The sequence below is a fragment of the Benincasa hispida genome, unplaced genomic scaffold, assembly GCF_027475165.1.
Source record: "Benincasa hispida cultivar pf3 unplaced genomic scaffold, pf3_genome.v1.1 HicScf174, whole genome shotgun sequence".
NCBI lineage: Eukaryota > Viridiplantae > Streptophyta > Magnoliopsida > Cucurbitales > Cucurbitaceae > Benincasa > Benincasa hispida.
In genome coordinates, this window is record NW_028326120.1 from 1 (window position 1) to 26,296 (window position 26,296).

General features: G+C 33.7%; 1 protein-coding gene across 22 annotated transcripts; it reads right to left on the reverse strand.

The window, feature by feature from the left end:
- Positions 1-7: 7 nt before the first annotated feature.
- Positions 8-26,247, reverse strand: LOC150030634 (pyrophosphate--fructose 6-phosphate 1-phosphotransferase subunit beta-like). 22 transcript variants are annotated; one of them, XR_016526660.1, is made up of 11 exons: positions 11,006-11,466; positions 10,223-10,287; positions 7,106-7,332; positions 6,624-6,683; positions 5,081-5,242; positions 4,914-4,982; positions 4,681-4,734; positions 4,490-4,594; positions 4,181-4,283; positions 703-4,016; positions 8-583 (listed from the first exon to the last, which is right to left on the reverse strand). XR_016526660.1 is itself a non-coding variant. In XM_090309435.1 (10 exons), exons 7-10 carry the CDS (start codon positions 4,946-4,948, stop codon positions 4,008-4,010), a joined length of 252 nt encoding a protein of 83 aa, XP_090165561.1. In that variant the 5' UTR covers positions 4,949-4,982; positions 5,081-5,242; positions 6,624-6,683; positions 7,106-7,258; positions 7,379-7,461; positions 10,223-10,287; positions 11,006-11,547; the 3' UTR covers positions 1,266-4,007. The 22 variants fall into 22 exon arrangements, 9 of the variants coding, with proteins under 9 accessions (XP_090165561.1, XP_090165560.1, XP_090165557.1 ...); XR_016526661.1 differs by having other exon boundaries at positions 719-4,016; positions 11,006-11,465; XR_016526654.1 differs by lacking the exon at positions 8-583 and adding an exon at positions 7,402-7,461 and having other exon boundaries at positions 1,266-4,016; positions 7,106-7,258; positions 10,223-10,394; positions 11,006-11,611.
- Between the last annotated feature and the right edge of the window lie 49 nt (positions 26,248-26,296).

The window sequence follows — 26,296 nt, forward strand, 5'->3', positions numbered from 1 at the left end:
TTGTCTTCTTGATCACAGGCTTGAACTTACTTGCCAAACGAATTCTACCTTTAGAAAGAGATCATCAAATGATAAATATTAAACTAGACTTCATGAAGATGTTCTATCAATCCAAAGCCTTTCAAAATTGTTAAGAGAAAAGATACTCCACTTTTATCCTTGTTTTTCTGATCTTACATGCACCTTGACTAGTCTTTATAGTATTGTATAAGTAACTATTAAGTTATTTGGATACTCTAAAAAAGAAAAAAATAAATAAACTTTTAAGTCTCATCAACTAGAAAATTGTTGTCTTTTTAATATAGATTGGAGAGTTTTTTTCATCTTTCATTTTTTTTCTTCTAGTTATCTCCATTTGTTCTCATTTTGGCTGGATAATTGATACTCTGTTTATCATTTCCCTTCTTATTCCCCATAAAAAATGTTCTATAAAAAAAATTATTAACGTGTTATTCAAGAAAACATGAGAACAGGAATGCACGTTTTCATGAAAAAATCATACCGTGTCTCCTCTCCACATCCATTAACAAAGTCAATGCAGTTTCGCCAGCCATCCAATCTTCAACAGAAGCAGCCAAATTTCCTACCCGGTATGCATAACTAGTAAGTAATAGAAATGAGGAAAAAATCTATGGAGGAAACTGATATCAAGAAAAAGAATGAAAGGTCAAAAGGTTAGAGACTAAAATGATCAGGAGGTACAAGAAGTGGGACAGACAGATCGATGATATTGGTCCAGTTTTTCCACTCTGGAGGAGAGCTCCAGCAGTGTAACCCAAAGCATAGCAATAAGTTGAATCAAAGTTCGTGGGTAAACCACACATCCCTCGTACCTATAAGTCAAAAGAAGAAATAAACAGAGATAACACACAGAGCACTAACCAGCAAAGTACAATTTTTTTCGTATCATCTCATGGCCATTCGCTCGTACCATTGGTAAGTTTACATTTGAAAGTCAAGTAGCTGTAAGCCTAACCCATCACTTGATTGGGCATTTTCTTTACGAGTTCATAATGGAAGTCTAGATACTTGATACCCCTAATTATCAAATATGAATTTAAAAGATCTTGATGCATTTACCAACATGCATGTTTTTGAGATCTCAACTGATTTGCCTACTACCCAAGTGCTAAATATAATATGTGTTAATCACTAAATTATTAAACAGGAGCGTTTAAGTAAAACAGCAAAAGTTCAAGCACGAATAGAATAAGTACCCAAAGAAATGTGACTACCCCTTGAATTGGCCGCCAATTATATGCACCTTGTTGCCTTCTCTTTTCCATCTCAATTTCATGGAAAGACGTGTATAAAACAAAAAGAAAAAACAATTACTTGGAATGGAGCGTTAAAGTAAAACAGCAAAAGTTCAAGCACGAGTAGTAAGTTTCATTTCCCATAACCTATCCTCATCTATAATATTTATTTTTCCATAACCTATCCTCATCTATAATATCATGGGCAAGAATTTCATTGAGTTCCGAAATAAGCTGTTGCACCTGTAGAAAGCGGGTTATAAATGATATCAGTTCAAGAATGACATATTGATCCCTTTAGACTCTCTCTTTAGACTCTCTCTCGAGTCTCTCTTGAGTAGCTCTTTAGACTCTCTCTTTAGGTTCTCCATTTTCTTTATGTTGTGCTCGACATCCCTTTAGAGCTACTCGAGAGAGAGAGTCTAAAGAAAGAACCTAAGATTTGAAAGAGCTAAGTTAGAATCTAGACTCGAGAGAGCAAGATTAGAACTGCATAAACAAAAGATAAGAACCTAGAGAAAAATTCTGTTTGCCAACCTGCATCGCATGCATCCTAGAGATAGGTATGGTATTATGTGGTCGCCTTATATGTGTATGCGTCATTTTTTCATCGCATAAATAAGAATAGAGGCTTATGTGTAGGTCCTATAGTCTTATCGCATATATCGCATGCGTTCTAGCATTAAAAGTCGTAGCATTCGCATCAAGAGATGATTTACTATTGTATGTGTGTTGCATGATCGCATAGCATGAACACATCCTAAGAAGTGTTAGCCGAAACTCTTCTCAACCCATTCACCGCATACTCATCGCGTCTTCCGTTTTATAACTCTTTTCGAATTCCGCTGCATTTGTTTATTTTTATTACCACAAACAACATTCCCAATAACTACTTGATTTATTTGGTTACCGCAAATTGTTCTGAGAAATTACCACCGCATATTTTTTCCCAAGTCCCTGTGTTTGACCCTGAACTTACCAAGAAACTCAGTGGGGTTTTACTTGAATTCCACTGAGAAAACTTAAGTGCTCAACGCATTTTCATCCATAATTCCACCTCATAAAATAACGCATCAGGTGCCATGGATGGGCGGTGGAGCTGACTCTCCCGAGATCTAGCTCCGATCGTAGGCTTTGGTCGTTTCTCGGAATGGAAGAAGGAGATGAAGATTCTCAAGCCTTCTTCTCACGCATTTGTCTGGATCGCAGGGAAAAACTCTAGATAAGTTGGCATTCTGCTCACCGGCTTCTTTATATAGAGATTGGATCGCCGACAGCATTAATGGACTGCTCTGATTCTGACATTCGCGACGTGTTAGTCCTTTCTAAATCTCTGCTGCTAATGGCGTAGTAGGTGAAATGTCAACATCAGTTTTTTATTTTCCCAAGATGTACGTCAGCGTTCATTCCACCAACCTTGCGTTGATCCCTCTATTATGCGTTATCGTGTAGCCGCAATCTTGCAGTGACCGCATTCGCTTAATACCGCAACTTCGACACGGTGATCGCAATCGCTTGACGAGCGCAACTACCATGCGATGGACGCATGCCTTGCCTTCATTTTGGCTTACCCCTACATGTGTCATGCGGACATCCAATTATGAGCAAGACGCTCTTTCTCAAACTAGACTCATACATACTTAGCAGCGGAATTGCGGTATTTCTTTATGCGTTGATCCTGGCAACTTACTTTCGTTTTGGCTTGCCCCCACGTGTGTCTTGCGGACATCCAACTACAGGTATGTGTCATTCACAACTTAACTCTTATCAACATGTGTTTCTCCATTGCGTTGGCAGTGGAGTTGTTATTCTAAGTTTCCTTTTTTTTCTTCATATAGCTAAAAATAGCAAGGTTGAAAATAAATACCTCACCCCAAAATTTAAAATGCGACAATGTCCTCCTTGCCAATAGATTGAAAGAAGTCATGCGATGTTCTTAAGAAGTTTGGTAAAGGATCAGTTTGAAAGAAAGCTAGCCGACCACTAACTTTTAGAAACATTTCTTGAGGTGATTGTCCTAAAAATAAGTTACTCTAGTATATAAAAAAAAAAATAGATGCATGTGATTCATCATTGAAATCATAAATGGCAAAGAGAAAGCATGCGGCGACTTACTAAATTTATCAATGTTAAATGATTGCGGTAATCAAACAGGATGCGGTGATAAAACTTTCAAAATTAAAATACGATGCGATGGTGCAGAATTTGGAATAGAGTGAAGGAAAAATACAACCCCAAAATGTGCGCTGTCGTCGGCATTGTTTGTCGATGCCTCCTTCTTTGCGGCGATCTTCCTTTGCATTCCATCAAAGAAAACATTGAGAGGGTAATGATAATAATAAAGTAGTTGTATCTTCATGCGGCGCCTCCGCAATCGTGTGCCTTGATCGTTTGCAAAGAAAACATTGAGAGGGTAATGATAACAATAAAAGAAAGTTAGCAAAATTTTTCTCGCCCTTTTTTCTTTTTTTTTTGAAAGACGTAAAAGCAAATATATGATAACAGGTAATAATAAGGTGATGAAAGTTCATGAAGTATTGATGTAGAAAAAGGATATTCGAAAAGAATGCATCCGTGATGAGGTCTTCACATAGTAACTCAAGGACTACTTATTCCAAGCTGGGCCTTTCACGTCCACGGTGGCATTTTCTTCTTCTCTCGTTCTTCCAGAATCTTGACTGTTTTAATCCGGACCTTTTCTCGATTGATGTTTATTATGATTTCCTCTTTGTGCACATTACCAATCATTTTTTAATATATCTGCATAAATATCAGCAGAGCCTATTAAGAGTCTCATCTCATGAATGCGATATTCCATTTTTTCCTTGAGTTCTTGAAGAAACTACTTCAACTTTGAAAGAGTCACCAAAGTTCAATCCAAACGAAATATCAATTCTAAAGTAGTTACAAAGAGAAATGAGTACCTTGCAAGCAGAATCAAATCCAAAACTTGTGGTGACCTCTTTGCATTTGAGATCACCATCAATAGTTTTGGGCAACCAATCACTCGGGTTCAAATTCTTACTCCTAATTTGAAAACAACAGATAGAAGGGGAATATAAATAACAGAGTCTTGCACACACAAAAAATGGTACCCTATAGTAATTAATTACTCAACCTTATATTTCTGCAATAAAAATAACATATAATAGCTTATCTATGACAATGAAAGTAAGAAAGAGAGAGCAAAAAGGAGGGAGGCAATAAACAAATTTCATAGTTTTGAAAAATACATAAAGTTTTCAGCGAGGAGACAGACATTTGTGTTGGAATCATCTCCACCAATTGACAAGGCCATCCAAATCAAGCTTCTTAGCAGTTTCTTCAGCTTGCTTAAACTGGAAATAGAAACGAACAGTCAATTAATGCATTGACTACAACCAAGACGTCTCAAAATGAAAATTCTGGAAAGAAAGAATTTCACCTGATCTAGTGTTTCAATCTTATCCCTCCCACTGCATATCATATCAAAACCACCCTGATAAAACAAAAATTCATTTAAATCAAGAATTGCATTCAAATGGCAATCACTTCGCATCGAGACCACACATATTCACACTAACAATTCTAACAACTGAAAGCTAGAAATCTCTTCAAGAAAATTAACCTGATTGCGATATGGGTAGATAAATTATGCAGTCAGTTCTACATATTTACCTTTCATGATCCCTGTAGGACACCCTTGAAACCATACAACGTGCTTCCTTTTACTCACCTGTAAGAAATCTTCACCAAAATCATAGAAGCTGCTAATTAGCCACAACTTGAACAAAAAAGCAAACATTTATTCTTGATTTATAAATGTGGACACAATGAGACCCTACCAAATAGTCCAGAAATCACATTATGCCCTCCCAGTGCTTGGCCACCAAACTAGACAACTCCGATCTTCAATTTCTTATTCACCTGCACCGAACTGGAATCACTTGGCACCAACATTGCCGACTGTTGGCCGAAAAGATCAGGAAACAGCTTTGTGATATCATCTGCACGCACATATAACACAATTCAAACACTCTAAAACCTTAAGAAGTGGCAACTGGCCTCAAACGCATTCAGTAAAACTCAAGTTCCAAACAAAAGCGAGATTTACAATCATAAGCAAAACATAGTAAAAGAACAAACAAAACTCAATGCATGTCACACTCTTCCTTTGAGACATCAATCAACTCAGTTACCAAACAGAGTAAAAAAAAAAAACACGTTATGAAGGCTAAAAACTCCAAAACAAGAAGAGAATGTAAATGATCTATGGATAATAAACACCCGGATTGTCAGCGGCAGAGCTAGGAGGGCCATCGAGGATTTTGAAGGGGTTTTTGGGAATAGAGGGAAAAGGGAGAGGTTGATCGATACAGTGGGCTTGGACTTCGATATACACAGTAGAAACAAGGCCGATCTCCGACGGAGAAGATGCAATGACGAGGGAAACATCGGCATTGGCGATGAAAGGCGGAGACATTGGTAGGAGAGAAATGAAGATGAAAATGGGGAGATAGGTAGAGAAATGAAAGATTGAATCAATGAAAGAAGTGGAAAATTGAGTGTTCGACAAGGTCGAGAAGATGAAGGACTTGACTAGAATAAGAGGAAGGAGCTTGTGGACAAAATGGATAACACTCTAAGAAGGGATTTTGATGCTCCAAAAGCTCCATATGAGTCCCTGATGTGAGGATTTGGCCAGCAAGAGACTAAAATTTTTATGGCTAAAACAACGAGAGAGAGAGAGAGGGTTTCAATGAAACGAAATTTTTCATTGAAAAAATGAAAAGAGATATTTGGTCTCCAAGCGAATGTAACAATTTAGTCTACTTTAAAACACATTTGGTCTCCACGAAATTAATCAATTGGCATACAGATAAAGACCTCCACCAACATTTGATGAAAACCCAACCTTAGCAAAAAGAAAAGGCTTAAAACATAAATCCCAACCAAAAACACCTGGAGACTCTAGTGGAAAAGGGACAACCAAGGTAAATGTTTAGAACTCGGCTATGCTACACAAAACTTGCCAATTCAGGCCTAAGACATATGGGAGGTTTTTTGCAAGACCTGGAAGGCATTAATAGTTCCCAAAGAACCAACCAAGAAAATAAATGAACTTTCTATGGGATTTTTAGTTTTCACCAAGAAGTGAGAACGTAAGAATAGCAAAACAAATAAATAGGCACTTGAGCTAAATTTTACAAAGACTAATTCAAGTGTGACATAATATTTGACAAAGACTAATTCAAATATTTTTTAAAACAAGGATAAAATAAAGAGCTAGATTTTAAGATAGAAAAAGCAAGATTTAGAGTTAATATGTGACTAAATCACTCAAATTTAATAGCCTGAAGGTAAAAGACTACTACAACTTTTTCATACCTTTTAGTGTGTTCTTCTACTCCGTAACTTGAATTATGGACAAAAATGAAGTGATTCAGCCTAGCAAAAAAGTACATGATTAACTAACCAAATACAACAGTCGTAACAATTTTTTATATTGTTTAAACTAACATCCACACTAATGATACACACACGCAACACTAATGACCAAGTTACTTTACTAATATTTCAATATTTTAGCTTTAATGACATTTAGCTATAAACTAAATAATAATACATGAAGTATCAAATTTTAACAAAGGGCAAACAAAAAGAGAGAGAAATAGAAGAAAGGAGTATCAATGGAAATGAGATGAAGAAAACAGAAAAACAAAAAGATATTGAGATACAATCATATGAATGGAGAAAATTAAGCAAGAGATGGAGAAGATAGACGGAGAAACAGAGATAAAAAAAGAAAGAAAAAGGAGAAAGAAGAAAAGGATAAAGAAAGACAAGAAGAAAGAAATCAAGTGAAATACCATAAGATGGAGAGAGAAAGAACTAGCCCTTCGTTTCGCCAACAAAGAAGTCATCTTTGACGATTTCTCATTCCTTCTTTGCCGAGCCGCCTCTCTTCGCCATTCGAAGTACTACCTCTACCTTCCCTTTCGAGAACATACCCAGGAGCCCTCCTTTTCCAATAATTAAAAGAAATACCATAAAGCTTCGTCTATGATTTTGCCGGCCGGCCCTTTACAAGACAATACTAAGCAAAAAGAGGATACAAGAAAGAAGAAACAAAAGTGTGTTACCTATCATCATGTAATGAACTTACATATAGTAACAACAAAACAGCAGACTAACAAGAAGAAAGATCTGAGTCATTGGAGCTTTCCTGTCCAAGTAGAAACAGTAAATCAACTGGATCAGATGGAAAAAATGATACAAGTTCTCTAATGCCAGTGAAATCATTTCCAAAGATGACATCCACCGGAGAACTGAGCATTAGATACACTCTCCATTTCATCTTTTCATATAGAAATGAGCCTAGACATCTAAAAGAGAAACTCAAACAACAAGCAGATAGAAGTGTGTTTGCAAAATCTATGGTCCTGATGTCAGGATTTTGGAGCAAAATCGAATGAAAAGTTTCAAATACCCCCAAAACAAGTTCCTCTTCAGTTACATTGATAGTTGCTAAAAGCCAAGGTAGTGTGTTGTACATACATCAAGAGCACAATTTTTCATTTCTTTGGTGATATAGTTGTCCATGACAGTATTGACTTGAATATATATATAGAACTCCTTGAGAAGGTATAAAGAATGTAAAAGTTGACCTGGTTGTGTTTCGAATGTACTAAGACGAAATAAAACTACATGTTCTAATACTTCTTGAATTGATGTTGCTAGATGTGGCACCCTATGAGATGGAGACTTCATAATCGTGACCAGGATTGCACGGGTTGTTGCAAATGTGTCTGAATGTATGCCCATCTCCCCAGTCACATTCTTACGGAGCATACTCGTCAAAATAAGAACTAGTTCTTCAATACGAGATACAACCACTACTCCAGGACACTGAGAAATGCATTTCAAAATGAGACCAAGTGTTTGGCTGTGAATTGGATGGAAAGGAACTTTAGCAACATGACCCAACACTAGAATTAGTGTTGCAAATCCGACCGCAAGCCTTTGATTGAAGGGCAATTCAGCTCTTGAAAGAAGATCAAGGGCCTGAAGACGCAAGCCCTTGTTAAGGGATCCTTACCTTCAGCAATGTGCAACTCATTTCATTATCCTAGAATTCGAAGTTTCTGGCATATGAACTATTTTGAAAAAAGAATGTGTAGTTTTCATGTATTTAACAGCACAAAAATAGCTAGATATCTATGACCTTGACTAGTTTTCATGTATTTACCAACACAAAAATAGCTAGATATCTACGACCTTACTTGAACAGGAACTATTTTATAGGTTGTACATATGTGTCCTTGAATTCTAAAAAAAATCGCTAGATGTCTTTATCTCTGACAGATTATGCTTGTTCAAGAATTTTCAAGACTACGATTAGGATTTGTTTCATAGGTTGTACATCTGTGTCCTTTCGATCTAAAAAAAATAGCTAGATATCTTTATCCCTGACAGATTATGCTTGTTCAGAATTTTCAGGACTACGATTGCTCACCTGAAAATCGTAATATCTCAAATACATAATCCACTATATTTTCTTCAACCAATAGTTGGTTTGGCTTGATGGAAGTGCCCTCTGAGGACAGATAACTAATTATTAGCTCCACAGTGTTAAGTTGGAGATCTTAGTCTGACGAAAGCAGAGGACCTTTGATAGAAACTTAAGAGTTGATATGCCATTGCAAAATTTTAGTCATTCAGGGCAGCGTTTGTTAATTTATTGGAAAAGAAGTCGATTAAAATCTTTGGATAAGTGATCTTATCTTGTTTACGGGATTGACTAATCATAATTTAGAAACTTAGAGTTGAGCTAAGAAGTCGGGTAGATGAAAAGTCATCTGGGTATATCTTTTGGGGGTAGAATATCGAATTGAAACCTATAACCATACTGTAGATGCGCAGCTATGTGGTTGAGCTGAATTTTGTAAAATGGTTCTTCAAGTCTGGAAAAAACTTGCACATGAACAAAATGTTTTGAGTTGCATTTTCTTTTAGCTTTTGCTTTCTTTCTTCAATATCCTGGCAAGCAACTTTGTTGGTGGAATGGCATATCCTAAGTCCGAGCTCAAATAGGTCGATTTATCTTGTTGCTTTGGAATTTCAAATTTTTTATTCATTTTGGGCCACTACTCTAATTGGGATTTAAGTAGTGAATAAACTTAATTTCTACTCCTTCCATAGAGTGTTTGAAAATTTTCTGTTATCGGCCTTGCCACAAGATGGTCATGGATCTTTCTATGGGGTTTTCATATTTTAGTTCATTTTATGCTGTTCTTGTACTGATAAAATTAATTTCTTTTGGGGCTGCTTAGTTATGATAAGCAGAGAGATTTATAATTTTTAATAAAGCTATGAGTTTACTACATTTAGAAAGGACTAATGCAGCTTTATTGTGTTTCAGGTTGGGCCTTGTTGCAACCATTAAGGTATGCAGTTTTCCATCCATTATGACATAATACCACGAGTATCCATTTCTTGTATTTTCTCAAAGCATTCAAGTTATTTGTCAGTATAGAATGATCATGTAGTATTCTCAAGGTTGGAAATAATTATGTTGCATAGCTTTTTTTTTAAACATTTATTCTAGTAGTGATGCACAATGAATGAATGAACATGAATAGTTAGATACAAATCAATACACATCAGATAAAAGAAGATGAGTATACAAATCAATACATCATTTTCAGTTTTCCATCCATTATGACATAGCTTTTCATAGCTTTTTTTTTAAAACATTTATTCTGGTAGTTGTCAGTATACAAATCAATACACATCAGATAAAAGAAGATGAAAAATGAGAAACTGGGCTTCATTTGTACGCAAATGCAAACATTCAAAAATATCACCCAAACTCATGCACCACCAGCTACAAATTATAAACCAGAAAGAAGATTTAGCCATCATGTTCGGTCTAGGAAACACAAAAAAAAAAAAAAAAGTGGTTTTGAAGAAGTTGACAAACCTACATAGTTCAATCGGACATCATCATTTTGAGTCTTCATGAGCGCCTCCAGAGATAGAAACAGAAGTTCTGGGCAAAATGCAGAGAGAATATCATTTCCAGTGCTATGGTTAGATGCATATTGAATTGTGGTCAATTTATATAGAACAAAGAGGATCTCTCCCCGTATCTCCTTGCTGCATATGAAGAGTAATTCAGAACTTGTCATAAAAAATGCATATGCGCAGTACAAAATAATTTGCTTCTTTCGAATTATTCAGTTTATCACCTTGGTAATTCAAGGCCTGGCACGAGATTTGACACGAGGCCATCGTTGTTCTTAATTTGGCCATGGAAATTTGTTGTCCGATAGTTTAAAGCTGTACAGATTTCTGAAGAAGCTGTACAGAAATCTGAAGAGTTTGATATTAGGTAATGTTTGTTTCCTTTGGTTGTTGTAGCATTATGAATTTATTGCTGTAACTTTCCTTTTCATTGTCATTTGTTTGGCTGGTTCGTTAAGTGTCCACTAAACTCTGAGAAAGTGGTCTGGCAGTAGTAGCCAATTTTTTACTCCTCCCCGAAATTTTTAAAAAAAAAAAAAAAGTAAAAAACAAAACGAAGAAAAAACATGTGTAATTGGTTTCCTGCCTGTTGAAGTGAAATCAGTCTCTTATTAACACTACAGGCAGACCTAAGCATTCTATAACAATGAAGCTAAAAGGAACAAATGGAAAAAGAAAAAAAATCACACTCCTTTGACAACGAAATACGCACGAATCTAGAACAGTAGAACAAACAAGATTACCATATTATACACCTGACGGCGGCTCCAAGACAACGCGCCAGAAGAAAGCCGATCCGAAACTCTGGCGATAAAGTCGTCGCAAAGAGATCCATCACCGTTAACTTCAGTAACATCGACGAACAAGATCAGTGACTTGGCGAGCAATGGCGTCATCGTCGAAGGAGCAGAGTGCGGCGACGAAGGGAGCGACAATGAAATGAGAATGGAAAGTGAGGAAGGTCTGGCCCTGTAACGGCGACGAAAGGAGCGACAATGGGAGAGAGGGGATCGGAGTAGGGTTTCAAAATTTTGGAGGAAGTACAACGTCTGAGGAGTAGGGTTTCAAAATTTTGGCCCGTTGAGTTTTGCTAATAAATAACAAACACTCTCCAGCTGGAAATTATTTTTTAAATATTTATTTATTTTTATCAAATTTATTGTCACTTTTATCAGCTTTTTTACTTTTTATTTTTTTGTTAGGAGAAAGCAGAGATTCAAATGGGGCTTGTCTGTGTTTTTATAGGAAGGAGAGAGAAAGAAAGAGAGGTGGTTTCTGGGGTTTGCTGCTGCAGGGAATGAGTAAGGGAAGAAAAAGGCAAAGATGGAGGCGTCAAATTATTTATTATTCAACTAGGGATTCTTTTTAAATTATTTATTTAAATTTTGGAAACTTCAACTTATACTTATATGTATTTGTTTTTTTTATTTATTAATAATAATAAAGTATTTTTAATCCTTTCAAAATCACTCTTACGTTACTTTTACTATTAAGAGGCGGATGAGACCATAAGATTATAATTAACTATCTCTTGTTACAGTAAATACTATTTCAAAATAACTATCTCTTATTGGCAGCTAAAAGTAAAATAGTAGTTGTGAAAATATTAAAGATGAACTAAATAAATGAAGGTCTAATGATCCAATGATCGATATTACATCATTTCATCTATCGATTTTGTCCAACATTCTGAAGAATTTCTACTCATTGATATATTTTAAGGGAAAATACATATTTCTTTCCTCAATTTTGAAATAGTTTCAAAATGTTACATTTTTAGTCCTCAAGTTTTGAGTTTAGTTTTGAAATCCCTAACTAGGTTTCAAAATGTTACAATTTTACCACTGAGATTTAAGTTTTGTTTCGATTTGGTCTCTATATTTCAAGACTTATACTTTTAACCTCAATTTTTCATTAAATGCTCATTTTTAGTTATTGGCATTAATGTCTATTAATTAATTTAAAATAATTATGAAGTGAATTTAAAATTTAATACAGATAAAGATAGTAAAACTTAACTAATTGTAATTCTTTGTATTCTTTTAAATTAAGTAATAAACATTAACACCAAATACAAAAAGTAAGTAGCTAGTAAAAAATCGAGGTTAAAAATGTAAATCTTGAAACGTATGGATCAAATAAAAACAAATTTCAAATCTCAAGAGTAAAATCGTTACATTTTGAAACCTAAATCAAACACTGTCCAGCTTTCTTGCCGCTCTCTCCACTCTCGCTCTCAAATTTTCTCTTCCGTCTCGCTCTCTCCAGCTTTCTCGCTCTCGCTCTCGCTCGCTCTCGCATGCTCTCGCTCCCGCTCGCTGCTTAAGGCTTTTCACGTAAGGGCTCTCGCTCCCGCTCCCGCCCGCTCGCGCTCGCTCGCTTAAGGCTTTTCATCGTAACGGCTCCCGCTCCCGCTCGCTCCCGCTCTCGCTCTCGCTCCCGCTCCCGCTCGCTCTCGCTCTCGCTCCAGGTCTCGCTAAGTAGCCCTCTAACTTTCTCGCTACAATTCTCGCTCTCTCCAATTTTCCTTCAATCTCGCTCTCTGTACTCTCGCCAGCCTCGCTCGCTGGGTTTCTCGCTCTCCAATTCTTCAAATGCAAGGATTGCACAACTTTTATTCTAAAGATTTAGATTTAGCGATATTTTAATTCATAAATTTTCAAATCGACATTTTAACTCATAATCATAATGTTTGAATTTAATAGCATTTTAGTGACTTGTAAGGTTTTCAGTATCAGTGTGGCTAATGAGAGCTAACGTGGCAATTTATTTTTAGATTTAAATTCTATTTTGGTCCTTAAGCTTTGTATCTTGTTTTATTTTTATCTTTAAACTTTCAAAAACATTCATTCTAGTTCATTTAATTTGGTCTCTACTATTAAAATTCTATTAACTCTTAAATAGAATAGTGAGATGACTTGTATTTTTTGATAATTATGTTACCAAATAAGTTAGTCATGCGAAAAAAATCTAGGGGTTCACATTTGAATTAGGTGGTAAAACGATTTTATAAGGCTTCAAAAGTCATTTTGGGTTCGAGATTTTGGAAGTTTCACTATTTGAACGCGTTGGTCATTGACATTTTACTTTACATCCATATTGCTCAACCCATGTTGAATGTAATTTCATCTTTAAATAAAATTAATCCTTAAATGTTAACATAATATTAACTCCAATGACCATAATGAACACTTTATAAAAGTTCATGGACAAAAACAAATGTTCTTTAAAGTTTAGGACCAAAGTAGAACAAGGTTAAAAGTTTCGGGACCAAAATAGTACTTACAACTTATTTTATTAAGAAATTAAAAAAAAAAATCATAAAATATAATTTATTTTTTTATTCTTTCCCCTTCTCCATCCATAGTTGGTCACCGTTGTAGTCTTCATCGCCCCCTTTTTTCTTTTATCTTATTATTTTCTTCTTCTTTTTCACCTTCATCGTCTTTCTCCCCTTCTTCCAAAATTTAATATTATTAAAAAAAAAATAAAAATTAAATGCTAAAAATGGGAAAGTAGGAGAAAGGTGAAGAAAGAAAGGAATAAAATGAAAGAAAAGAAGAGGAAAAAATAGAACAAAGAGAGTATTATGATGTATTGTATGTAAATTGAAGAAATTTTGAAACCGAATTAATTCGGTTCGGTTCGATTTCACTTTCGAAAACCGAATTTGAAATGGAATTGAACCGTTTTTAACTATTCATGTATATTGGATGTTAGTTTTGCGTAGTTTATAGGTCAATCTATTCATGTTTATTGTGTCACATGTGCATGAACCTAAGCTATTTATTAAGTATTTTATGTGGGAAGTTTTTCAAATCATTATTCGATTCATAATTATTTGATTTTTGAAACTTCGTATATAAACTCTATTTCCACACATGAATTTCTATGTTTTGTTATCTATTTTTAATCATGTGTTTTAAAAAACTAAGAAATTTTTTAAAACTAAAAATAAATGGTTTTCATAAATGCGATTTTGTCCCCACCCGCCCTATAGATATCTCCAGATGAAACCCATAATAGAGAATTAGGAAGAAACAAACATAAATTTAAAAAAAATGTGAAAACGAAATCATTATCCAAAGAGGTTTAAATAATTAAAATAAAAATTTATAATATTTTATCAAGTTAATTTTTTTCCTAAAAAATCAATTAATGACTAAGAAGATAAAATACTATTATAGTACTTATTCTATTTTATTAAAGGTATATTTCAAATGTTACACATTTAGCTTATAAACTTTCGATAACTTTTTAAACTTAATTATTGTCACTTTTATCAAATTTGGTAAAATAAAAACAAAAATTTTCATAGAAAAATACACGTTATAAATACTAAAATTAAAATGAAATTTTGGAAAAATAAATGTGTGGTATATTTCCAAGGAAAGTGTTGTCCACGCGGGAGCCAAAGCGCGTAGATAAGGTTTATCTCAGCTTTGGATTAAGACGGTTGCTTGCGAAAAGACCAATAATTCGCTTTAAAATCACTTTTGGTATTTAAACTACGGTAAAACTAATAATTCGCCTTACATTCAATTTAATTTATGTATTTGAAAATCTATAACAATCTAGTCTTTATTTTGAAATCAAATTATATTAAGGCTCGACAAAATTCATCTACATGGATAGATCAATATACTAATTAGACATCCAATATGTTTATAAACTATAAAATCAAAATTGTTAAATAATAAAAACTAGCATTAATTTGGATAGAATATTCTTTTATGACGTATATATTAAATTGTTACAAAAATTAAAAGTATGTGAACTAAAATATTACAAAATAGAGAGATATAAAGAATCTTTATTACCATTGCTTTGGCTTTATAAAATGACCAAACTGTTCTCATTCTTCAATACATAATCAAAAAATTACCATACGAATTATGGAAGAAAACAATGTGTTTTGCTTTCCTTCTCAATTTGATAACACTCAAACTCAACAACAATTTCATAATCACAATTCTATTTCCCCTCAAAACTCTGTCAGCAATCTATTTTATCTACAATATTACGATATTAATATATATTTGAGAAAGCAAATAATTTTATCTACATTTGCAAGTTATATTACAATATAAATAAAACTAATAAATTTAATGGATTAAACGATGAAGTGACAAGATGAGGACCTAAGTGGAAACTAACCCATCTGATGATTAGCGGTCAGTAGGGCCAGAGTCGCATCCAACATCAACCATTAGCATAACCATAAGATTAGACTGGAAGCATAACTTACACCTAATTAAAACTTGATTTTAACGTAATCGTGAACAAACATAATGCATGGGCTCCCTGGTAGAGAAACGTGTTCTAAACATGTAATGCAATATAACAATTAACATAACCATGCAACATAATAAAGGTACACTACCATAGAACGTTTGCCCTTACGTCATCATTCTTTGTTTGTATTCAATTTTAGGGTTTTTTCTCTCCCACTTTCTCGCTCCCGCTCGCCCTTGATAAAAATTTCCAATTTCCAATTTATTATATATTTTTTTAATTTTTTTTCCTTCTAAATTTCCACCCCTTTAAATAAAATTTCATCCTGCTTATTATTTGACATTTAATTTCCTGTATGCGTACAAATCTGGGTCGTTACAATTTTTCTATAGGTTATTTATTTAGTTTCCAAAATCATAAATTTTGAATATTAAAAATATGTCTAAATAGAAGTTTCGAATCTCTAATTTTTTAGTTAATAGTATATATTTTATGTCTTGTCTAAATAATCCTCATTATTGAATTAACTAACATATATATGATCATTAATTTGATAATATTATTTATATTAACATTTAAAAAAAATATATTATATTAAACTTATTGCTTATGTGACAGTAAAAATAATGAAAACAAACTTTCGGAAGACAAGAAGAAACTTTAATTGGATTTAAGGTGCTTTTTATTCCCTCCATTAACCTCATATTAACTATTTCACTCATATTTAGCTTCGTTGTTGAAATTTTAGTAATTTAATTAATTTTTAAGTGGGTAAAATTTAAAAATAAGTCATTTGAGAAAAAAATTAGAGTATTTGACAATCACTCAAAATAGCTTTTTAAATCCTTTCAAAGTATATATTAAACAATTTCTTTTATTAAAAAATATATTTTAAATAAAAATGACTTTTCTGGAAAATATTTTTTTCTTTGGTTAATCAAAGCATCTCTAATTTGTGTAATAGATATTTATATTATTTTTTTTAAAAAAAATATATCTTTGGTCAATAAGTTTTAAGTTTAGTATTTATTTGGTTCCAAAGTTTAGAGATGTTACACTTTTCATTCTTGATTTTTTAGTTTGATTTGAATTTAATCCCAAATATTACAATTCTACCATCTAGGTTTGAGTTTTATTTCAATTTAGTTACTATGTTTTAAGATTTACAATTTTAATATCAATTTTTTTACAAATGATTCGCTTTCAATCTTTAGTATTAATTGTATATGAATTAATTTACAATTATACTTTATAATTATTTTAAATAAAATAATAGATATTCACATCAAAAATTAAAAGTGAGTATTTAGTAAAAATTTGAGGTTAAAAATTTAAATTTCGAAACATTATGACCATATTGGGGAAAAAAAGAACTCAACTTGAAAGTGTAACCTAGAAACTAAATGAAAAGTAGAGCCAAATTTAAAAACAAAATAAAATAATTTTTTTTTCTCTTATTTATTTATTTATAGTAATATCTTGTAAGAAGGTGAAAAAAGAGAGAGAAAAGAGGAAAGCTTATTGAGGTGGCTGCAAAATTGAAGATAATTCTTAGAAACTGACTGCGGGCAGCACCATCTAGCCGGTCAGTGATCGTAATGCAAACAGCAGAAATTTGACCGTTATGTTTGAAAATATGTCAAGTCAACAATCTTGTTCTTACTAGTCATTCTCCTTCATCTCACAATTTTATTTTATTTTATTTTATTTTTGGAAGGTATTGTAATTAATTAAAGTGTGGAGTGGGGAATCGAACCTCAGACTTCGAGATCGATAGTACAAGCACTATGTCAACGCTCTTGTTGATTTCACAATTTTATTTTATCTTTTTCTATTTCAAATAAATAAAAGAAATTCCATTTTGATTGGTATGATAATTAAGAACATGTTTGGTCACTGAAGTTGGTCGTTGAAGGTGATCGCCAGAGTTGAGCAATGAGACATCAGTAGTGACGAGAACTGAGTGTACTATTGGTAGACATGGTATAAAATGTCGGTGACATACGATGTTAGCCTCCCAAACAATGAATTGAGTTCATATCTCAACTCATCTCATCTCACCTCTCCACCCCAAACACTCTCTTTTATTATCAACTAATATTTAATGGATAGCTATTAAATGATTATTTAAATTAGAATCCAATTTCTATAGGTTAGATGTTCAATCTTGCCACTACAATACAATACTTTTTATCTTTATTGTCATTATTTGTCATTATTTTGCCATTATTTGTCTCATTTTAATAGAGATGTAACTTAGTCAAATTTATTTGTCATTATTTTGCCTAAAATTCATAGCTCAATTTAATATACAGTGAGAATTCGTTGACATACTAATGATGTAAAATTCGACAACCAAACATTCCTTTTATGCATTGCATATGGTCAAACATAACATTAGACTTTTTTCCCTTCTTTTTTACCTTCCTATTAAAACTTTATTATGTACTACTTTTGAATTAATTATTCAATTTCTTCAATGGCTTAAAACCTTTTCAAATTTTAGATTTTTCTCGATTTATTAGCAATTGTTTCATTTTATATCGAGAGAGCGTAATTTTTATGTCGGTCCTTCTTTTATTAATTCTTATCTAACATTTATGTTAGATGATATAAGATTAAATTTACCTTCACTTACAAATTTAAGCTTTTGAGTCAATCGGTGATTTAAGATGATATTAGAATAGATTTTATCATATTAAATAAGATTTATTTAATTTATGATTAAATTCTAATTTGTTAAACACCATTTGTCGAAAGTGCATTTATCGAAAATTAGGAAGTGTTGTGCTATAAATAAATGAATCGTAATTCAGTTGACATAAGCTTTTACTAATCAATTTTGAAGTTAGAGGTTCGATTTCCTTATTCCACATATGGTAGAAAAAAATGAGAACAGAATAAATCAAATATTTTTAATACGTTCATCTATCAAATTTTTCTTCCCATAATAATTTTATAGAATAAATATTTGATTGTTCATGAATGTTATTTTTTCTGGAGTATTTACCAAAATACGAAGTGCACATAATTAAGTGGTAATTGACATGTATGAACCTTTTGTAACAACCCAAATTTGTACGCATACACTACAAGAAATTAAATGTCAAATGTTAAGCAGGACGAAATTTTATTTAAATGGGTGGTAAATGTAATACCCTAACCCTAATTTAGAAAGCAGGAAAACAAATAAAATATATAATTAAGAATGAAAAATATATAAACTTAATAGGAAAATCGGGTGAAAATTTAGAATTGGAAAAAAACAAGAAATTTATTAATTATCCAAAAATAATGAATAAGGGGCAGAATCAGGGAGGATTAATTAGAAATTGGACGCTATCTAATTCAGGAGACAAAGGGCCGTAGATAACTTTTTGTTTGGGCACTGCTCATTGGAAAAATTGGAGGAGAATTAATTGCCCATATACTCTTAAAATTTGAAAGAGTTAAAAAGGGGAAGTGGAATCCACAAGCAGTGATGAAGGCAACCAACGCGTGAAAACTAGCGAGATTTGAGAGAAAATTGAAGAGAGCGAAAGTGGAGAGAGCGAGATTGGAGAGAAAATTGGAGAAAGCGAGAGTGGAGAGAAAATTGGAGAGAGCGAGATTCTCAGCGAGACAATGGGAGAGAGTAGGAGCCACGAGAGCGAGAGCGAGAGCCACGAGAGCCAAACCAGCGAGAGCGAGAGCTAGAAAGTCACAAGATCCAAACCAACGAGAAAGTTAGAGAGAGCGAGATTATGAGAATAGAAAGAGCAAGATTTGGACAGAAGCGGGGATTATGGGTTGAATTTGGCCACGATCTTATAGATTATACATGGAAAACCCAAAATGGAATACAAACAAAGGTGGATGACGTAAGGGCAAACGTTAGCCAAAATTAGGTGTCTTATTAAGAGAAATTCTTAAACCTAAGTAATTTTAAAGAAGCCATGTGTAGGATGAGTTATCACACAGAGAAGAGCTGGAAACAACTATAATAGGAGGCTTTAGGCTGAAAGTTAAACGGATTCTCAAACAAAACTTAGTAGTAAAAATCGTGTGAAAATGGTGAAGTAATTCTGTTAGTTAGAAGGAGGAAAAGCAAGGGAAGTGCTGCCTAAAATTTCCTTTTAAGAGGGAAAGCTCTACTGATTAAACCATAGGGAATAATAAGGAATAACTAGGATCGCAGTCAAAGTAAGTAGTTATCTCACCATCTTTTTAAGTGTTTCATGGTAGTGTACCTTTAATATGTTGCATAATTATGTTATTGTTATGTTGCATTACATGTTTAAAATACGTTTATCGACAAGGGACCCCATGCATTATGTTTGTTCATAAGATTAAATTTTAATTAGATAAAAGTTATGCTTTTAGGGCTAGCAGGGTATGTATGGTTGCACCCCTCTAGTCCAATCTTACTGTAACATCCTACACCTTTTTATTTATTTATTAATAATGTAAAACTTTTCCCTTTTCAGTAATTGTCCTTAGTTGAAGGACATGTTTGGAATTCTGAATTTAAAGTATAAATGCGAGGATTTAAATGTTGTCGTGGAATTTATTAAAAAATTATTCAATTTGAAAAGTTATGGCAGGAATTAATTATTTTTGGAAAAAGGAAAAGAATTAAATAGTATAAAGTGGGTTAAGAAAAGGATCTAATTAGAGTTATACTATTTTCCTTTTATTATTATTAGTATATTTTTTTAAAATAAAAAGGACCCCCCCCCCCCCACCACCTTCCCTCACTCATGCGAGCCCCTCCTCCGTTTTCTTCTTCCTTGCCGCACACCCAGCCGCTACACCCTCAGTCGTCGTGCACCTCCAACTGACCACCATTCATCGACCTAGAAGCGTCGCACGTCCGCTTTCAACCGGTTGCACCACTGGATCTAGCCCCCGCGTGTCACCAGTCACCCAGCCATCGACCTCCCCCCAACTACGTTGCTCGCCATTCGTGGGTTTCGACCGACCAGATCCCACAAGTCAGACCACGCCGCTCGCCGTCGCGTCGTCCCTTTCAGCCATTCGTTCCGTCCGCGAGCAACTAGAAGCTCTCCAGCCGCTGCCGTGAGCCTCCGTCCAGCTGGGCCGCTCGTCCAAATTCCCTCCAGCCACGCGTCCGCCGCCCCAGCCTCACCACTGTCGGTCGCCATCGTCCCTGCACGTCGGGTTCGCTTTGGTCTTTGTCGGAATCTTGGATTAAGGGTAAGTGTAAATTGTTTTGATTGGATTCCTTGAGGATTTTGAGTAGTCACTAGAATTTGGCCTTGAATTGTTGGTACACGTCATGTTTTGAATATAGGGAAAAATTTTAGGTTGCTGAAGTTGTCGTCCAGCCGAGTAAAGGGGTAGTCGACGAATCTTGGTGAAGAGTAAGGCTCTAAACTTATGTGGGTTGTTAAGCATGTTGTATGTTTATGAATTTCTCGATTTAAGTTTGACTGAACCATAGACTGCGGCCTAAAATAATTTGCCCCGATGTTGAGGTTTGGATCTTGAGGTTTCCTGGTGTCTTTGTTTTGGGTGATTTAAGTTTGATCCTGTGGGCTTTCGGTTTCGTTGGACAAGGAAGAGGTTGAGCTTGCTAGTTTCTAGAGTTTGCGAGTAAAGGTAAGTAATCTTACTACTGGAACTGCCCACGGGCCAGGCTTTAATTGTGTATGCTAGCATAATAAGCGTATGTTATGGTAAATGTTAGCATATTGATTGACAGTATGACCTGAATCAAAGTATGTTCTGGCATAGATTCTGATTTGTTTACATACACACCTAAGTGCTTGATCGTTAGTATGTGATAGTATGTGTTTTCATATATCGATGTCTGATCTGCTGGTGTTGAGGCATACTTGCATGTTGTGGATTTATGATATAAGTTATACATGGATGATGTATAATATGTTATTAAGAATTATGTGTATGTGATGAAGCCAAGGTATCAAGGATTTTTATGTATGTTTTAGAACTGTACAATGTTGAATCATAGCATGTTAAGACTGTGTGAATATCTTCATTGATTAGTTAGATGCTCACCAATTTTTGTTTCTTTCGGGATTCACGAGTTTGTGTTTCCTTCGGGATTCACTAGTTTGTGTCTCCTTCGGGATTCACCAGTTTGTGTTTCCTTCGAGATTCACCATTTTTGTGTTTCCTTCGGGATTCACCAGTTTTGTGTTTCCTTTGGGATTCATCAGTTTGTGTTTCCTTCGGGATTCACCAGTTTTGTGTTTCCTTCGGGATTCACCAGTTTTGTGAGCATACTTAACTACAATAAGATAGGACTCAGTCTCTCATCTATTACATGTATTTATGTGCCATGTGCGGGTATCTAGAGGACATAGATGCCTAGCCTGACCCCAGTGGTGGGGCTACTTACTGAGTATTTCATACTCATTCTTTCTTATGTTGATGTTTCAGGTAAGGGTAGAGATGCACCGGCGATGGCGCAGCGGAATTCATGATCGAGCCACTGGGACTAGTTTTTACGCTTCCGCATCATGAGATTTAGAGTTCTTTTCATGTTTCCCTTAAATGTTTAGTTTTGATGTTTGAAACTTATTATTAAGGATTGTTTTTTTTATATGTATTTATTAACCTTTATGATTTATGGGTACCCTATTATTGTTTTTAATAATGGCATTTAATAAATGTCTCTTGAACTTCTCTTGTTTTTAATTAGCATTTATTTCAAATAACTGAGCGTCGTTTTAAATTCTTTGCATGCATTTATTTTAGTAACGGCCTTACCTAGATCCTAGGGTTCGGGTCGTTACACTTACGTTTATGTTAATGGTTGATGTTGGATGCGACTCTGACCCTACTGACTACATGACCCGCTAATCATCAGATGAGTTAGTTTCCGCCTAAGTCCTCATCTTTCTATCAGGGCAGAGAAATTTACGTTAGAAGCATAACCGACCACCACATGTTATTATATGTTTTCAGTCCCAATCATACGTTTTCAGGACATGTTGCATGTGATTGTGCATTTGGTCACTACCCTATGTGAGAAATACTTACTGGGTATATTATATACTCATCCTATTTTTATAGACTTTCTAGGTAAGGACACAGCATAGTGGCAGAACTGGATGTCGCTCAAATGGCCAACCATCAAACTCACTATTATAGGCACATACATTTTTGTATCACTACGCTAATGTTTTATGGATCCTGGTGTTTTGTAAAATAAACTTTTTATATAGTTTTCTACTTAATTAATAAAATCTTAGATATGTTCTTTTGAGATTTTTGCCAAAACTATCTCATGATAGAAAAGTCTAAGTATGCATGTCGTAGCGGTTGGACCATAATATGTAAGGAACCAGTCGTTACACCTTCAGATCTCCATCCCTCATATTTGTTGTACTAAAAAAATTGCAAAAAGTGTAAACAAATAGATATAAATTCTTTCATACAAATATATCGAACATGATTTTCTTAGAATAAAAAACAGGGTATGAAGATTACCTTGATTTTCTTAATATCGTTTATTTAATCATTCATTATTTGGTATACTCGTTGACTAAATTTTATCTATTAATAGTTATAAAAAAGGAGATTTTCAAAAAAATTTTAAAAAATAGGGAAACTATTTACACAAAATAATAAAATCTTAATATTCTTTATCTAGCATAGAGACTGACAGAAGTCTATCGGCATAGAAATCTATCTGTGTCTATCAATGTTTTTTTTTTTACTTTTTCTGTAAATAGTTTGACATTTTTTCTATTTGGAAAATTTCTCAATAAAAAATTATTTTAGAATTTAACCTTTTTTTTTTTTTAATACAACAACATGGGGGATTGAGCAACTTCCAACCTATAGGAATGTTTGAGTTTTTATTTTATAATATTTTATTTTTGATCATTTGCATGTTAGTAAAAAAAATAAATATTATAAATTTGTCCTTATAAATTAATAACTATTATGTTATGAATAATTTATTTTTATTACTATTGTTAATATAAACTCTGTTTGAAGAACTACTTTATAAAATAAATATTTAGTTAGTTATGTAGGATCTGTTTGCTTGTGGAAAAATGGTTTTTTTAAAAACTTATTTTTATTTAAACATCCTTCGTGAATATTTATTAAAAAAAACATTTAAAAAGTTATTTTAAATACTTATCAAACATTTATTTTTTTTAAAATGACTTATTTTTTAAATTAAACACGTGAAAATATATTACAAACACACTTTAGTTTATTCTTATCATCAGCGTGAAGAAAATACATCAAAATTATCTCTCTGTTTAAATTTATGCAGTCAGTTCTACATATTTACATTTCATGATCCCTGTAGGACACCCTTGAAACCATACAACGTGCTTCCTTTTGCATGAACCTGTAGGAAATCTTCAACAAAATTATAGAATCTGCTAATTAGCCACAACTTGAACAGAAAACCAAACATTTATTCTTGATTTATAAATGTGGACACAATGAGACCCTACCAAATAGTCTAGAAATCACATTATGCCCTCTCAATGCTTGGCCACAAAACTAGACAACTCCAATCTTCAATTTCTTATTCATCTGCATCGAACTGGAATCACTTGGCACCAACATTGCCGACGGTTGGCCGAAAAGATCAGGAAACAGCTTTGTGATCTCATCTGCACGCACATATAACACACAACTCAAACACTCTAAAACCTTAAGAAGTAGCAACTGGCCTCAAACTCATTCTGTAAAACTCAAGTTCCAAACAAAAGCGAGATCTATAATCATAAGAAAAACACAGTAAAAGAATAAACAAAACTCAATGCATGTCACTACTCTTCCTTCGAGACATCAATCAACTCAGAGCTAGGAGGGCCATCGAGGATTTTGAAGGGGTTTTTGAGAATAGAGGGAAAAGGGTGAGGTTGATCGATACGGTGAGCTTGGACTTCACTATACACAGTAGAAACACGGCCGATCTCCGACGGAGAAGATGCAATGACGGGGGAAACATCGGCATTAGCGATGAAAGGTGGAGACATTGGTAGGAGAGAAATGAAAATGAAAATGGGGAGATAGGTAGAGAAATGAAAGATTGAATCAATGAAAGAAGTGGAAAATTGAGTGTTCGACAAGGTCAAGAAGATGAAGAAGGACTCGACTAGAATAAGAGGAAAGAGCTTGTGGATGAAATGGATAACACTCTAAGAAGGGATTTCGGTTCTTCAAAAGCTCCATATGAGTTCCTGATGTGAGGATTTGGCCAGCAAGAGACTAGAATTTTTATGGCTAAAACAACGAGAGAGAGAGAGGGTTTCAATGAAACGGAATTTTTCATTGAACAAATGAAAAGAGATATTTGGTCTCCAAGCGAATGTAACAAATTTAATCTACTTTAAAACACATTTGGTCTCCATGAAATTAATAAATTTGCATACAGATAAAGACCTCCACCAACATTTGATGAAAACCCAACCTTAGCAAAAAGAAAAGGCTTACAACAAATCCCAACCAAAAACACCTGGAGACTCTAGTGGAAAAGGGACAACCAAGGTAAATATTTAGAACTCGGCTATGCTCCACAAAACTTGCCACTTTAGGAGGTTTTTTGCAAGACATGGAAGGTATTAATAGTTCCCAAAGAACCAACCAAGAAAATAAATGAACTTTCGATGGGATTTTTAGTTTCCACCAAGAAGTGAGAACGTAAGAATAGCAAAACAAATAAATAGGCACTTCACAAGAGGACTGAGGACCCAGACGACTCAAAGAGAACTTTCATATAAACAAGAAAAGAATAAAAATGTACAAAATATTGAATGCAATATAACATGAAAATTGACTAATTTGAAAGTAAACAAGAAATTGAACAAAAAAAAAAAATATAACAAAATGGTGTTTCCATATATTTTGTCTGTAACTGATTCAGGTGCAGTCTGCCCATTGCTATAAGTAAACTGAAAAGTCAATGCATTTAAGTCAGATAAACATAGATACATCATTGTTGTAGTTGTCATGGATTATAAGATAAAGATCATAATTTTCAACTAACATTTTGCAACAAAAGCATTATGCTTCATCAAAAGGTTGCATTTTTACCAATAATTTCATTTAATTAAATATAAAGGGCAGTGCAAAATATTTTTTTTTAAAAAAAATCACCTTAATACCCCAATCGTATTCAGGTCCACCTAGATTGTGTGACTTGCACTCATTATAAATCCTCCGTTGGCCTGTATAGAACCAAAAAAGATTATGCAAAAAGGCAAAGGAGCATGAGTATAAAATACAAAAAGTTAAAAGTGAATTTTTTTTATCCCCACTTGACATATTTAATCAATTCCAATTCTGATTTGTCAGTTACTAACTTAGGATTTTAATTTGAGATTCTATTCTGGAGATGAAAATACCCACGAACTAAAATGTCATCTCTTTTTCTTTGTCCATGCCCTATAGAATCATAAATCACAATCCTAAACAACTAATCACTCAAAGAACCGATTAAAAGAGAAATAAAATAAGTCAAAAAATAAAGATCAGCTAGTTTCAAGAAATCAAGGAACAGAAAAATCATAAACTCAAGTGTGACATAATATTTGACAAAGACTAATTCAAATATTTTTTAAAACAATGATAAGATAAAGAGCTAGATTTTAAGATAGAAAAATATTCTAGGCAAGATTTAGAGTTAATATGTGACTAAATCACTCAAATTTAATAGCCTGAAGGTAAAAGACTACTACAACTTTTTCATACCTTTTAGTGTGTTCTTCTACTCCGTAACTTGAATTGGGGACAAAAATAAAGTGATTCAACCTAGCAAAAAAGTACATGATGAACTAACCAAATACAATAGTCGTAACAAT